The 15,685-nt window shown below is 37.3% G+C and overlaps 1 protein-coding gene across 1 annotated transcript in view; it reads left to right on the top strand.

Annotated features, from left to right (window-relative positions):
* The window catches only part of TOMM70 (translocase of outer mitochondrial membrane 70), a 36,478-nt gene that overhangs the window by 5,801 nt on the left and 14,992 nt on the right, over positions 1-15,685 (top strand). Inside the window, exons 2-5 of the mRNA XM_036243354.1 lie at positions 5,470-5,643; positions 8,217-8,343; positions 10,116-10,225; positions 13,829-13,977. Of these exons, the coding sequence (XP_036099247.1) occupies positions 5,470-5,643; positions 8,217-8,343; positions 10,116-10,225; positions 13,829-13,977 (560 nt within the window). The remainder of the gene's footprint in view (positions 1-5,469; positions 5,644-8,216; positions 8,344-10,115; positions 10,226-13,828; positions 13,978-15,685) is intronic.

The raw sequence follows: 15,685 nt of genomic DNA, 5'->3' as shown, positions 1-15,685 counted from the left end.
CTGATTTTGGCCTTAGGAGTTAAAGAATTTATAATAATTTTTAAAAAGAAACTTATAAAACTTGACCAAATGGAGGGAAATAGCTAATTGAAAGATTCATTTGCTTGATTTTAGGTTGATTTAGACTTTGCTCAATAAAAAATAAGAAGTATCTATATTTCTAAGCAAAGCCTTGCAAGTTTCTCTGTATCCTTTTAATTTGTCAGCCCTTGCTGTGACTGCCTCTCCTTATGCTCAGTGTGATATCATTTAGCCTTTAACTTCTAGTAGACTGGAAAGAGTTTATTTCTTGTTTGTGCTAATAAAACAAGGTCATTACTCTGCCCAGAGAATGTTCTATTTGATCTGCAAATCTTTAGTAAAAATACTAAATAAATCAGTATGTTTGCAGTCAAACATACTTCTCACATGCATTTCATATGCCACATTCTTTTTTTTTTTTTTTTTTTCATATTTTGCTCAATCCCTCTACCTCCACCACTTACCACTGAGGCCCCTCCCCTCCAGGTGTCAGCCTGCTCTCTATGAGTCAGTCTCTGTTTTCCTTGTTAGTTCATTTTGTTCATTAGATTCCATATATGAGTGTTATTAGTGAATCGTATGGTGCATCTTTCTGTGGCTTATTTCACTTAGCATAATGCTCTCCAGGTCCATCCATGCTGTCACAAAAGATAAGATTTTCTTTTTTATAGCTCAGTAGTATTCCATGCCACATTATTTTCTATATAAATAGACCTTAGTGTTTTCTTTTGTTACTTTTTTTTATCGGATGTACATTTAACTTCAGAGAGAACAGGAGGGAGAAAGGGAAGAAGAGAGAGAGAGAGAAGCATCAATGTGAGAGAGATGTACATCAACTGGCTGCCATCCATATGACCCCAACCGGGGACTGGGACAAACTGCAACTGAGGTACGTTCCCTAGTGGGAACCGAACTTGGGTCTCTGGTCTTTGGGCCGACAATCTAATTACTGAGCCATACTAGCCAGGGCCAGACCTCTTAGTATTTTAAGATGTGCATTAGCCATGTTCTCAGTGACTTAGCAACATTGTAAACTTTTTGCAAGAAATGGAAACAATGTTTTCCTTTTTTATATTTAGTGTCAAAAGTAATTGTTTCATTATTTTGAAGTTTTATATTTTTTTTGTTTTTATTGATTTTTTAAAAATGTTTTTATTGATTTTTTTTTTTTTTTTTTTAAGAGAGGAAGGAAGAGATTGAAACATCAGTGTGAGAGAAATACATTGATCGGCTATCTCCTGCATACCCACTACTGGGGATTGAGCCCGGAACCCTGGCACATGCCCTGGCAGGGAATCGACCCGGGACCTCTCAGTCCATGGGATGATGCTCAATCCACTGAGCCACACTAGCCTTGCTGGGCAAATTTGAAGTTTTATTAAGCACACAGGGTCCATGATTGATGTTTTCTTGGCAGACTGTACTTTTTACCAATGAAACTGCTATTCTGTGCTCCAAGTTCTGAGTGGTATTTTATTTAATACTGACTTTACATCCTTTTTTGACTTGTCATTTTGTTTTAGGTCATGCCGTATAGGCTGCATGTAGTTATTTTTTACTTTAAATACTTTGAAAAAATTTTTAAGTGGAGATTCAACCTATTTACATTTTCTGTTATTACTGACATATTTCATGTTCCTACCTTAAGTATCCTTTTTGTTTCTTCCTTAATGCCACCCCCACCTGCTTTTTGTTGTATTGATCATCTGTCTCACTTAGGGGTTTATTTTTAGTGGTAAGAAGCTGCAGGCTTCTATTTCTGTTCTTGTGTTCAGCCACATATGTTAGTTTGGCTAGGTATACGATTTTAAGTTTGAAGCTGTTACTTCAGTGTTTTTTTAGTACGATGTTGGTGATAGTCTGACACCAGTTTGGTTCTAATGTTTCCTTATATAATCCTTTGGATGCCTTTCCTTCTAAACTTCAGACAGACAGATGTTGGAACTTCTGGATTTATACCCCATGCCATTTAACTTTTCCTCCAAACTTCTCACTCCTCTATCTGTCCTCTTTTTTTTTTTATTGCATTCTGGCAGACTTTCTTGGCTCCTTAGTTACGACTGTTCTAATATACAATCCATCTATTGGATTAATTGTAATCTTTTTTTCTTTTATCCTCACCTGAGGACCTTTTTTCCCCCCCATTTTTGTTCAGCTAGAGTGGGAGGTGGGGAGGGGGAGAGAGAGAGAAACATATGAGTGGTTGCCTCCTACACGACCCCAACCAGGGCCAGGGACGAATCGCAACCAAGGTATGTGCCCTTGACCAGAATTGAACCCACGACTCATTGGTTTGTGGGCCGACACTCTAACTGCTGAGCCAAACCGGCCAGGGCAATCTTTTTTAATTTTCAAGATGTCTAATTGGTGCTCTTTCAAACCAGCCCTATTTTGCCCTGGCCAGTTTGGCTCAGTGGTAGAGCGTCGGCCTATGTACCAATGAGTCACGGGTTCGATTCCAGCCAAGGGCACGTGCCTCAGTTGCAGTTCCTCCCTAGCCCTGGTCAGAGTCGTACGGGAGGCAAGCAGTCAGTATGTTCCTCTCATGTCGATGTTTCTCTCTCTCTCTCCCTTTCTCCCTTTATCTCCCTCGCACTCTATCTGCAGATAAATAGAAAAATATACTCGGGTAAGGATTAAAAATAAATAAAAATAAAAGCAGTCTTTTTTAAAAATGACTAACAGCCTTATATTCTTCTGATGTTAAATTTTCTGTTTGCTTGGTTTATTCTTTCATAAATACTGGCTTTCTCTTTGAGTTTGGTACCTCTCTTTTATGCTGTTAATTTTCCTTTATGTTATCAATTCCTGACACTGTGGTCTCATGGAAGAAAAGCAAGGTATGCTTGTCATTTATCTCTGGACATAGGGGATCCTCACTCCTGGCTGACACAGCCCCACCCCATTCCTTCCAGTGGACTGGAAGGAATGTTGAGGTTGTTTCAAATGCTGTTTTTTAGCAATCACCTTAATAGTTCCTTTCCCCCGAGTCCATAGTTACCTAAGGGATTCCTAGTTGTCTTCTATTATAGATGTTTTGTGCCAAGGATTTTACTGTCAACGTTTATGGAAGATGATTAAATGTATTGACAAATGGAAGATTTTATATTTATCTATTAATTTGTGTTTTATTTGGTTTCTTACATCCTCCAGCATCCTAGTTTTATTTTATTTTATTATTTTATTTTTTATCCTCACCTGAGGACATTTTTTCATTTTTTGTTCAGATAGAGTGGGAGGGAGGGAGAGGAAGAGAGATAGAGACAAAGAGACAAAGAGAAACATCGAGTGGCCGCCTCCCACATGACCCTGACCAGGGCCAGGGATGAATTGCAACCAAGGTACATTCCCTTGACTAGAATTGAACCCGCGACTCATTGGTCCTCGGGCCTATGCTCTAACCACTGAGCAAACCTAGCCAGGGCCAACATCCTACTTTTAAAATATGCGTGTCTTGTCTGGCCATTGTGGCTCAGTGGATTGAGCATCATCACATGTACTGAGAGTTGCCGGTTCGATTCCTGGTCAGGGCGCATGCCCAGGTTGTGGGCTTGATCCCCAGTATGGGGCATGCAGGAAGCAGCTGATCGATGTATCTCTCTCACATTGATGTTTCTTTCTCTCTCCCTTCCTTTCTCTCTAAAACAAAAAAAGTCAATAAAAATATATTTAAAAAATAAATAAATAAAATATGCATGTCCCTTGCTGACACTGGTTTAAGCTAGCTTTTTAATATTCCGATCTGCCTGGCTGGTGTAGCTCATTGGTTGAGCATTGCCCCATGCACCAAGAGGTCACTGGTTTGATTCCCGGTCAGGGCACATGCCCAGGTTGTGGGCCAAATCTACAGTGAGGGGCATGCAGGAGGCAGCCTGTCAATGTTCTCTCATTGATGTTTCTATCTCTCCCTCTCCCTTCCTTTCTTTCTAAACTCACTAAAGAAAAAAAAATTTTAATATTCTGAGGTTAGTTTTCTTTAAATTCTTCTTTGCACACTACACTTTAAAAAAATAGCTGTAAACAAAAAGTAAATGGCACAAACAGCTGCAAAGAAAAATGAAGCAACAGTAAGGGAGAAAAGAACAGATAGAAAAAAGGGTTGTTATCTTTTTGTGACCGAGATGCCCTGGTCCCTAAGCAATTTAGCTTTCAAAGCCCCTGTAAGTTGTTTGAGGGAGTAGCCACTTCTGCTTTTGGTTTGTAAGTGCTTACCTGTTGGAGATACATGGATTCTTTCATAGTCACATATTTGTTAAACTTGGATGGTGTTGACAAACAGAGATTTGGGTAGAGACATGACACAAAGCTCTTGGACCCAGTAGCCACACCCTGGACAACTAGATCTGTCTACAAAGATATGTTGATTGACATGTTTATAACTGTCCTCAATGGCTATTAACTACTAACGCTTTCTTATTGTAAGTTGGGTTTTCCAGGAATCAGACCCTGAGATAAAGGATCTAAAAAATGTATTGATGAGCAAACAGTAGATTTGGGATAATTGTAATGAAAACGACAGTGTTTCTGGTGTCTGTCCTGTTAACAGTCTAATAGAAAAATAGCAGTTGCATGCATGAATAAATGGTTTTCAGAATAAGAAAGCTAAATGGCCAATAAACATGAAAAATTTCAAGTTCATTAATAATGAGGAAAATTAAAATTAAGAAAATATTGTAATATTAGTTTACACCCAAATTTTTCAAACTTGGTACTATTGACATTTTGTTTTGTTATTTTTTATTTTATTTATTTTTATCCTCACCCGAGGACATTTCTCCATTTTTTTTGTTCAGATGGGGGGGGTGGGCATTGACATGAAAGGAGCACATCTAGTGGCTGCTTCCCGCAACCAGGGCTGAAGATGAATTGCAACTGAGGTACATGCCCTTGACTGGAATCGAACCCGAGACTCATTGTTCTGCGGGCCCACGCTCTAACAGCTGAGCCAAACCGGCCAGGGCATTATTGACATGTTGAATGTGACAATTCTTTGTTGTGGGGGACAGCCCTGTGCATTGTAGAATGTTAGAAGCATCCCTAGGATATCTGTCCACTAGGTACCAGTAGCTCACCCTGCCCTCAGTTGTGTAGTCAGAATGTCTTCAGACATTGTCAGAAGTGCTCTAGAAGGTAAAATAACCCCTGATTAAGAACCAGTTTTATACTCATTATACTGGAAAAATAAAAGATAGTGATCACATCAGTTGCCGGCAGGAAAGTGGTACATTAAATCACTACAGCCTTTTTTTGGGAATAAAAATATATAAACCTTTTGATTTAGCAGTCTCATTACTACGACTATCCCCTGAAGATATTTATATAAAGTGACTTGCATTTTAAAGAGCCATTCTACCCTCCCATTTTTCTTCTTTTAGTTTATCATTTAATCACTGATCTGAATCTATTCCTGACTGTTAAGTATTTAATCATTGTTTCCTCTCATTTCAGAACTCTCTTGATAGAGCCCAAGCAGCCAAGAACAAAGGCAACAAGTATTTTAAAGCAGGGAAATATGAACAAGCTATTCAGTGCTATACGGAGGCTATCAGTTTGTGCCCTACAGAGAAGAATGTTGACCTTTCCACATTTTATCAAAACAGAGCTGCCGCCTTTGAACAGTTGGTAGGTATCTGAGGTTGTTTTGTCTTCTTTTTGTATCTCTTTATTTGCATGATGTTTCAGATAATGCCATTCAAGTCTAATAACTTTTTTGAAGTTGTCTTGAAATTACAGGATTTTTGTTTTGTTTTCATATCTTTTAATTACATAACTTAAGAACAAATTTTAGTTTTGCTCGTTACAAATGTAATCCAAAGTTATATATATCAGATTTTATAAAATTAGATAATACAGAAAGCTAAAGTTTCTGGTGACCCTATTCTCCTCAACAGTTTAAGGCTATTTCTTAAACTCTTTGTCTCAATATATGTAGTAGTAGCAAAAGTAGGGGGATAAAGGCCCTGGCCAGGTAGCTCAGTTGGTTAGAGTATTGTCTCAATAGGCCAAGGTTGTAGGTTTGATCCCTAGTTAGGGCACATACAAGAGACAGCCAATGAATGCATAAATAAGTGGAACAACAAATTGATGTTTCTCTTTCTCTTCCCGCCTCCTCTGAAACCAGTCAATAAATTAAAAGTTTTTAAATAGCGGGGGGAAAGACCAAAGATGAGTTTCTGTTGCACACATTATTTGCAACATATTTTTTCAGTTGCCACTATACTTTGTACGGCTTTTCATAGCACACATAAATCTGTTTCATTCTTTTTGTTTTATCCTCACCTGAGGACATTTTTGTATTTATCTTCAGACAGAGCAGGAGGGAGAGAGGGAGGAAGAGAGAGAGAAACATTGATGTGAGAGAGAGACATCAACTGGTTGCCACTTGCACGACAAACTGCAACTGAGGTATGTGCCCTTAGTGGGAACCGAACCTGGGACTCTCTGTTCCACGGGCCAACACTCTAACCGCTGAGCCAAAGTGGTCAGGGCTGTTTCCTTTTTTTTTTAAGACTATATGTAGTAGCTCTTATATGGTTGTATAATGGAAAACCTCCCTATTGTTGAACATTTGGATTGCTTCTTCTTGTCCCTATTATATTCAGTATTGCAGTAGATATTTTTGTAACTATTTTTTTTGCATACTTTGGGAGGATAAAATTTTTAGAAATTGAAATATAAAAAGATAGCATCAATACCTATTTTCAACAATAACATATAAGCGATGAGCATGGTTAATCTCCAATATTCTTGCTGACTGTGATTATCAATCTTAATATTTGCCACTCTGATAAAAGAAAAATATTGTCTCACTATTTTAATTTGCAATTTTTGAGATGTTGCTGAAGTTGACCATCCCTTTCTATGTTTATTGGGCATTTGTATTCTCTGCATTTATTTGTTCAACTAAATTTTACTGACTGTGTCACATATGGAAGGTTATTAGGGTAGGAGTTGGGTCTATAAAAGCAAACAATTATGCATAGAACTTGAGGATAGCTAAACAATGAACTACTAAATGACATTTTGATAAATGTTTTGAAAGACACATGATTCTGTAATAGAGGAATGATTAGAAGTGGGGTTGGTGCATACAACGGTATGTGTAATTGCTTTGAGTCAGGAAAGAGTTTGGTGTGATTAATGAAGTATAAAGGATCCTGAAGTATAAAGAAATGAAATTGGGAGAAATAGCAGAGGTCAGATCAAGCAAAACCTTGCAGTGGTGAAGAGTTTGGATTTGATTCTGAGTGTAATGGGAAATATGTAGGGGCAGGAACATCACCTACTGCTTTTGTTTTTCTGTCAAGACTATATTGGAAGGAGGCAAGAATGGAGGCAGGAAGACTAAGGATGTTGTAGTTGCCTCAGTGAGACATGAAGGAAAGCTGAAAACCAACAACATTGGATGTGAAGGATGAAGAGAAGCAGGGATTTGAATAATAGTGGGTTGAGGAAGGAATGAGACAATTAATTAGATAGTTGACTTGAGAAATGTCTCTATTTTAGGAGAGTGGTTTGGGCTAAAGCAATTCATATGAGAATCGTCTTATTTTAGATGTTATATAATGCCAGGACACTAGATGTGATCACCTAGGGAGAGAGGGGAGGCCTTGAGGACTCTGGCATATAGAGGTCAGGTAGAGGGAGAATTCAGTGAAGGAAATTGTGAAGGAGTAGCCAGTGAGGTAGATGAAATCAGATAGAGGTTTGTTAGTAAAGAGAAGCTGAGGAAAGGGGTAAAAGCTAGAGATTTATGCAATCAATGGATGGTTTTTAAAAGATGGGAAACACTAGTGCAAGTGTTTTTATGCTTATGGGAATATTTCAGTAGAGAAGCAGATTGAAGGAGAGGTAGAATGGCTAACAGTGAAGTCCCTGAACTGAAGAGAGTGCAGGTTCATAGGTGATGAAGAGGGGCACTTCCTCAGTTCTAACAGGAAGGAAGGAGATATGAGCACATAGATGAAGGTAGGTTTGTAGATTTGGTGGTAGAAAGATGGCCTAAGCATGTCCTTTGCCTAGTATTTTTAAAAATCAGGTTTTTTATACATATACATATACATATACATATATATATATATATATATTTTTTTTTTTTCCCTATTGTGGGACTCTTACACTCAGCCTTTTAAGTTTGGAAAACTGATTTTAGTGCTTCCTTTAGTGTGACTTTTTAAAAATATTTTCAATTGCAGCAAAAATGGAAAGAGGTGGCACAAGATTGTACAAAAGCTGTTGAACTTAATCCCAAATATGTGAAAGCCCTCTTTAGACGTGCAAAAGCCCACGAGAAGCTAGACAATAAGAAGGAATGTTTAGAAGGTGAGGATATTTTTGTGTTTCCATATGAAAATTATTAACAGCATAAAGTCATTGGTAAATTTATATGAAATTCTGCCTGTGAGTAGAGAAATCAATTTTATTTAAAAGTTCAACCCTTCCCCAATTGAGACTTTGTTTTCTGGTTTAAATTAAGATTGCTGATATTTGAGTATTGTTGTCTCTGTTCCCAGTTATGAAATTAAAATAGGTATTAAGATTTGGAGTTTATACACCGTACATTTTAAACTTGACAACTAATGATCATCAGTGTAATTCTGTTAAAAAGAAATCAGAAAAGAGGTTTTAGTAAGTGATAGTTTTTCTAAGATCCTACATATTTTCAGTTAATATTCTGTATAAATATGAAATAATTATGAGATGTATCATTAAAGAAAACATTTGGTTTCTTGTCTGTCCTTGGTATTTTTTCAAGCATTATTTTATACTCAATTAAAAATTAGGTAATTGGTACAAAGCATTTGCCAATTTTAGTATTTACTGTAAATAGTCTGCTATCGAAACTTCAATTTGAGTATAGGCCACTGGGTTTTTTTGTTGTTTTTTTTTTATCCTCACCCGAGGAAACTTTTTGATATGTTGTTCAGATAGAGTGGGAGGGGGGGAGAGAGAGAAACATCAACGTGAAAGGGACACATCGAGTGGCTGCCACCCACACGACCCTACCAGGGCCGGGGACAAACTGCAACCGAGGTACAATGCCCTTAGTGGGAACTGAACCCGGGTCTCTCCAGACCGAAGGCTGATGCTCTAACTGCTGAGCCAAACCGGCCAGGGCATAGACCACTGGGTTTTTGAAGTACATTTTTCTGGGTGACATGGCGCTAAACCAGAGTATAAGTTTTACAGTCTAAAAGTGCTTTCCACTGCACATTTAAATCTTAATCATTAAAACCATAAATACTCAGAAGATTTAGCCATAATTATTTTTAATAACATTATTATTTAAAGTAAATATGCTGTTTTATTTTTAAAATCTGTATTACCAGTAAGAGTGATTTAGAGAACATTTTAGAAAAATTTGAGGTTTTTCGGTGTCATGAACTTTGGTGATGGGAGGAAGGAGTGTTGCTTTGGAAAAGGGAATTCTGAGTTTTGAGTGAAATCTTTAAGTTATTAACAGATCATTTATAGAGTGGAGGTTAAATGGATTTTAATAGAAATGGAATGGGAAAAAGACATTGATACTGCCACCAGCTAGACTATCAGGAAAGATAACAGCAGAAAGACTTGTTTGGAGGAGGAAGGATTTGGAATTGTAAGAAATAGGGTTCAGAAAAAGGGACCAGCCATTGCTTTAGTACTTTGAATGAAAGGTGGAGAGATTAAGGAACCACTGATCTTTTAAATTTCAAACCAATATATCTTGAACTGTGGTATAATCAGATGAAAATGGTATTTTGAAGTAGATTTAATTGAGGGCACTGGGAAGATGGCTCTAGAAACACAGAATAACTGAGGCCTATAAAAAAGATGAGATGTGAGTGAGAGCCATCACAGATCATGTACTGTGGTCTCTTTCACTTCACAGATGAGGAAAGTGAATCCCATAGAAGTGGAGTGACTTTCTGAGCTTTGAGTTTGGTCATAGAGTATATAAAACTAAAGTTTAAGAATCAGTTTATTGAAAATGAGATTCATAGTCACATAAAGATATCAATTTAGTTTGGCTTTCTGTGTTAACACTGTGCCCATTTGATGCTGCTAATCATCTTTGTAATAATTTAATTATCTTGCTTTCCCACCATTTCTAGATGTCACTGCTGTATGTATATTAGAAGGATTCCAAAATCAACAAAGCATGCTTTTAGCTGATAAAGTTCTTAAACTTCTTGGAAAAGAGAAAGCCAAAGAAAAATACAAGGTAAATGAAACCGAGTTGGTTAATAGAGGGGGAGGATACACTGTGAGTGGTCATTTCTAATTTATATTGCTTAAACTTGGACATGATGGTAATGATAACAACTGCAATTAGATCTGGATTATATTTATTTTTCCTTTAAACTTGGGCTTTTATGACTTACCTTTAAAAATAATAATAATGTGAGCTGGGTTCCGTATTTTACTTCACTAATATTGAAAGAATTCGTCTATATTGGGAGTTGCCAATCAATGGCCTATAGGCCAAAGCTAGTTTGCAGTTTTTTGGTTTGGTTTTGTTGTTTTATTTTAATCCTCACCTGAGGATTTTTTTTTTTTTTCATTTAGAGAGAGTGGAAAGGAGGGAGAGGTATGAGAGAGAGGGAGAGAGGGAGAGAGGGAGAGAGAGAGAGAGGGAAACATTGATATGAGAGAGATGCATCGATTGGTTTCCTCCCACACGCCCCCTGACCAGGGCTAGGGATTGAACCTGCAACCCAGGTATGTGCCCTTGACCTGGAATCAAACCCAAGAACCCTTGGTCCCAGGGATGACACTTTAACCACTGAACCACACTGGCCAGGGCTATTTTTTTTTTCTCTTCATTGATTTTAGAGAGAGAGAAAGGGAGAGGTAGGGAGAGATAGAAACATCGATGAGAGAGAACATCGATTGGCTGCCTCCTGCATGCTCCCCACTGGGGATTTGGCCCACAACCTGGGCATGTGCCCTGACCGGGAATCGAACCGGCAACCTCTTGGTGCATAGGTCGATGCTCAGCCACTGAGCAGCACCAGCTGGGCTGTCATTTGTTTTTATAAATAATGTTTTATTAGAACTCAGCTGCTCACACATTAGTTTTGGTTGCTTTTTAGCTACAACAGCAGAGTCAAGTGGTTGTGACAGAGGCTGTCACAAATATTTGCTAAATATTTACTCTCTGGCCTTTTACAGAAAAAACTTTGCCAATTCCTATTCTATATCATTAAAGTTTTTAAAGTTGTACTGCATAAATAAGTGGGTGTTAGTTTTAAGCAGTCAGTAACAGATGGTTTAATTCAAGAAACATTTACTGAACAAAGTTCCATGGTGTACATTTTATTTTATTTTTAATTTATTTATTTTTTCATCCTCACCCAAGGACATTTTTTTTGCATTTATCTTCAGATAGAGCTAGGAGGGAGACAGGAAGGAAGAGAGAGAGAGAAACATTGATGTGAGAGAGATACATCGACTGGTTGCCACCCACACAACCCCAACCGGGGCTGGGGACAAACTGCAACTGAGGTACAAGGCCTTAGCGGGAACCGAACCCAGGTGTCTCTGGTCTGAGGGCTGATGCACTAACTGCTGAGCCAAACCAGCCAGGGCTCATGCTGTGCATTTTAAAAGGTTGGGTACTAAGACTCGGTCCTTGCCCTTATAGAATTACAGTTTAGTGAGGGAGACCATAAGTATAAAAGACGTAATATGGTGAAGTGTCACAGGAAGATACGAGTAGAGTGCCGTGGGAGTACCACAATCATCACTGAATGTCACCAGAGATTTTCTGCTAAATTTCAGTAATTTAGCATTTGTTATTTTTTTTTTAATAATAACTTGCTTTTCTTTTAAATTAATTTTAGCAAGCTGTTTGTATTTTTAACTTAACATTTTTATAGCTGAGATAAACAGTTAAAACAGGTTTCTTCATGGCAGGACCTTCATGTGCTAGGGTGTGTTATGAATCTCTAAAAGGAATATAGCTGTAGTGGTTCTCAGTCTCTAAACTAAGGATCTTTTTTTCTCCTTGAGCATTTCATAGAACTGGTGTTCCTCAAAATACTTTGTAAAATACCTTCTTAGAGTCTCACAAACTGAATCTTGAAGGAACCTAGTTTCCTTGTGTTTACTTGTATAATGTTATTGTTGAGGAATTGTACTGGTTGAATTGCAGATGGTAAGAAAATACAGTTAAGCTATATTTACATAGGTTCCAAATCATTTTCCACATGAATTTTCTAATCTGTATGCCACATTGTAAGTCACAGAATACTTTTCATATTACTGTTTTGATTTTTAAAACAACCTTGTAAGATAAATAAGGCAAGTGTTTTTATTGCCATTCTAGAGATGAGAAAACTGAAAATGACATGTGCAAGGTCACATTGCTAATAATTGGCAAAGCTAGAATTTATATCTTGTTCCTTTGATACCTAATTGTAACATTGTTCTCATTTTAAATTTGTAACTGGAGGAGGCAGGGAGGTGGTGATAGCTTCATTTGTAAGCTGAAATAGAAAAAACTAAAAGACATTATTCAGCTACCAGTAGGCGCTATTTAAACTTCTGTTTAAGTTTTCCATTTAAGTGGTAAATGATTACCACTGTATATTCCTACTCGAAATCTTCAGCGAAATACTGAAGTTAGGCATATTTGTCCACTTGATGGGTCAACATTTGACTTAAAATATTTATTTTTATAATCCTAAATTAAACCATACTGAATCTCTGCCCAGAGAGAGCATAAAGGTATGGGTTTTCCAGTTCAGTTTTCTTTCCCAATCTCATCTATCCTAGATTAGATCATTTACCTATATAGACAGATTCCCTTTTTTTCTTTCTTCACATACAGACATTAAATCTATCGAAATAACAGAAATGATATTTGATATACATTTGAAAACACTTCATTTCCATTTAAAAAATGTTTGGTTGAATTTTGTATCTAAAGGGTCCAGTATATATTTTGGGAGCCCTTTGGCTATTATTTCCTCTTCTCTCTTCCTAGTCTTAATTGTACTGTAAGGAGAAACAAAATATTCATACAATTATGAGTAAGGTTGCCACTCCAAAAAGTATTAATTCAAAGAGGAAATGTGATTCCATTCTGGCTTTCAATGGTGCTTACTATAATGAAGATCTTCAGATACAGGACAACTGTAGGACAGATGAAGGTGTGTGGGATATGGACTTAACATTTCAGCACCTGGGTAAGACATGGTCTTGAGTGGTAAATTGGGATGCTCGTCTTCTAGGACAGAGACCTAGGAGAAGGAGGTAATTTTAACTCAGCAGTTATTTGCCTCTCGAGTTCCAGATTTTACCTTCTTTTCTTTTAGTGAGTGGTTCTAAGAGTTCTTGGTATTTTACATCTTTGGAGAGGGGAAAGCCTCTTTCTTAAAAACTGCTTCGAGCAGCTGGGACTGACAGTTTTACCATTGCTGCTGTCCTGTGATATGCAGCCTAATATTTCTGTTATTTAAAAGAGATTCCAATTTTGCCCTGGCCAGTTTTGCTCAGGGTTTAGAGCATCGGCCCGCAGACCAGAGAGTCCCAGGTTCGGTTCCTGCTAAGGGCACGTGCCTCAGTTGCAGTTTGTCCCTGGGCCCAGTTGGGGTTGTGCGGGTGGCAACCAGTCGATGTGTGTCTTTCACATCGATGTTTCTCTCTCTCTTCCTCTCTCCCTCCCACTGTATCTGAAGATAAATGCAAAAAATGTCCTTGGGTGAGGATAAAAAAAGAGAGAGAGATACCAATTTTTATAAGTCATTCTCAGTGTTCTATAAATGTATCTGCTTTTTTGGTGTGTTTTCTCATTTTGATGTATTTGAATATTAAATTTCAGAATCGTGAACCTCTGATGCCATCTCCACAGTTTATCAAATCTTACTTCAGTTCTTTCACGGATGATATAATTTCTCAACCCATGCTTAAAGGAGAGAAGTCTGATGAAGATAAAGACAAGGAAGGAGAGGCTTTAGAAGTGAAAGAAAAGTAAGTGTGTCAAGTATAGGATCTGCTGTTGTTTTGCAGGGGATATTTGGTTTTGGTTTTGGTTTCTTGCTGCCATAGTGCCTTAATGGGGCTCTGAATCATCTCAGGAAAACTCTTTCTATATAGATATAAATACAATAAAAATTATATATCATGATAGCATTATTATAATAAAAATATTTTTCACGTGTGTCTATTACACCCTGAGAGTTACTTCTTTGGTGACTTGAGGCTTTGCTGCCAGGAGTTTGCCCTGCCTTTAGGATCCTGGTGATATTCTCAAGAGTATTCCCAGTGAGTCAAGTGATTAGCTTTATTCAAATAGGGGCACTGATTTGAAAATTATTATGTAGTTGAATATCCAAATGTTTTAGTGTAGGGATGTTTATGATTTATAAACTAAGATGCTTAGGGGTACCCAAAAGTGACTTTTTCAAGGTTTTTTTTCCTGCTTGCCTAGGAAAATGCCATTGTTTGGGCTTACCTTGTGTTTGCTCTTGTAGAAAGCAGTATAGGATGCTATGTTTACAATAGGAGATCAGTTATAAAGCCACCTAGCCTGCGTATCCACTTATATTTATCAGTACTTGTGTTTTGCTGTTAGGGCTAGCTGTCCTCTAAGAAAAGGTACAATATTATTACCAACATGCCATTTTAAAATGAATTTGGAAGAAAAGAGAATGTTATTTCCATTGCAAAGCATAGCTTTACACCTATAACACTGGAAGGTTTAAGGAAACAGATTGCTTCTTTTACCTTTTTTTAATGTATTTTTATTAGTATCTCTTAACCAGCTTTTCCTTTTCTTTTTTATTGAATTTATTGGGTTGACATTGGTTAATAAAATTATATAGGTTTCAGGGGTATAAGTCTATAATACATTATCTGTATATTGTATTGTATTCACCACCCCAAGTCAAGTCTCCTTCCATCACCATTTATTCCCTCTTTACCCTCCTCTACCTCTCCCCACCCCCCTTTCCCTCTGGTAATCACCATACTGTTGTCTGTGTCTGAGTTTTTATTTATTTTTTCTTAATCCCTTTACCTTTTTCACCCAGCCCTCCAGCCCTCTTTCCTTCTAACAGCTGTCAGTCTGTTCTGTATGAGCCTATTTTTGTTTGTTAGTTTCCTTAGTTCATTAGATTCCACATATAAGTGAGATCATATGGTACTTGTCTTTCTCTGATTGGCTTATTTTACTTAGCATAATACTCTCCAGGTCCAGGAAACAAATTGCTTTTAATTTGTGTCTCCAAATTTTTCCAACATTGTTGGCCACCTTTTAAGGGGGAGGATACTATGCATAATCGTACCAAATGTTCAAATTTTAGTTAGTTGATACTCAGTCTTTTCAGAAAACTAGTTGGGACGTAAATGTTTAAGATAATGCCAATAATTTCCCCTTCTGGTTAAGGAAAAAAGTCCTAGTCCCAGAAAAACAACAGTGAAATTAATACATTATTCTCAAAGCTATATTGGGAGGTGGTAGGACATAGCTACTTCTCACCAGAATATTGCTGGAATTGGACCTTAGTTTTTAAATTCCACTTTACTCTGAGTCTTAGCTTCATCATTTTAAACTGGGGCTGATAATACCTTTGAAGATTATTCTGAGGTTTAAAGGTTATTTTTGTAAGCATCTAACACTTATATTCTCAATAAGTATGAACCATTATTCCATTCTGATTTAATAATTATATTTTCT

The sequence above is a fragment of the Molossus molossus genome, unplaced genomic scaffold (genome assembly GCF_014108415.1).
Source record: "Molossus molossus isolate mMolMol1 unplaced genomic scaffold, mMolMol1.p scaffold_m16_p_5, whole genome shotgun sequence".
In the NCBI taxonomy this organism is placed as follows: Eukaryota; Metazoa; Chordata; class Mammalia; order Chiroptera; family Molossidae; genus Molossus; species Molossus molossus.
The sequence above is the reverse complement of the archived record's forward strand: the minus strand, read 5'-3'. Positions and strand labels throughout refer to the sequence as shown.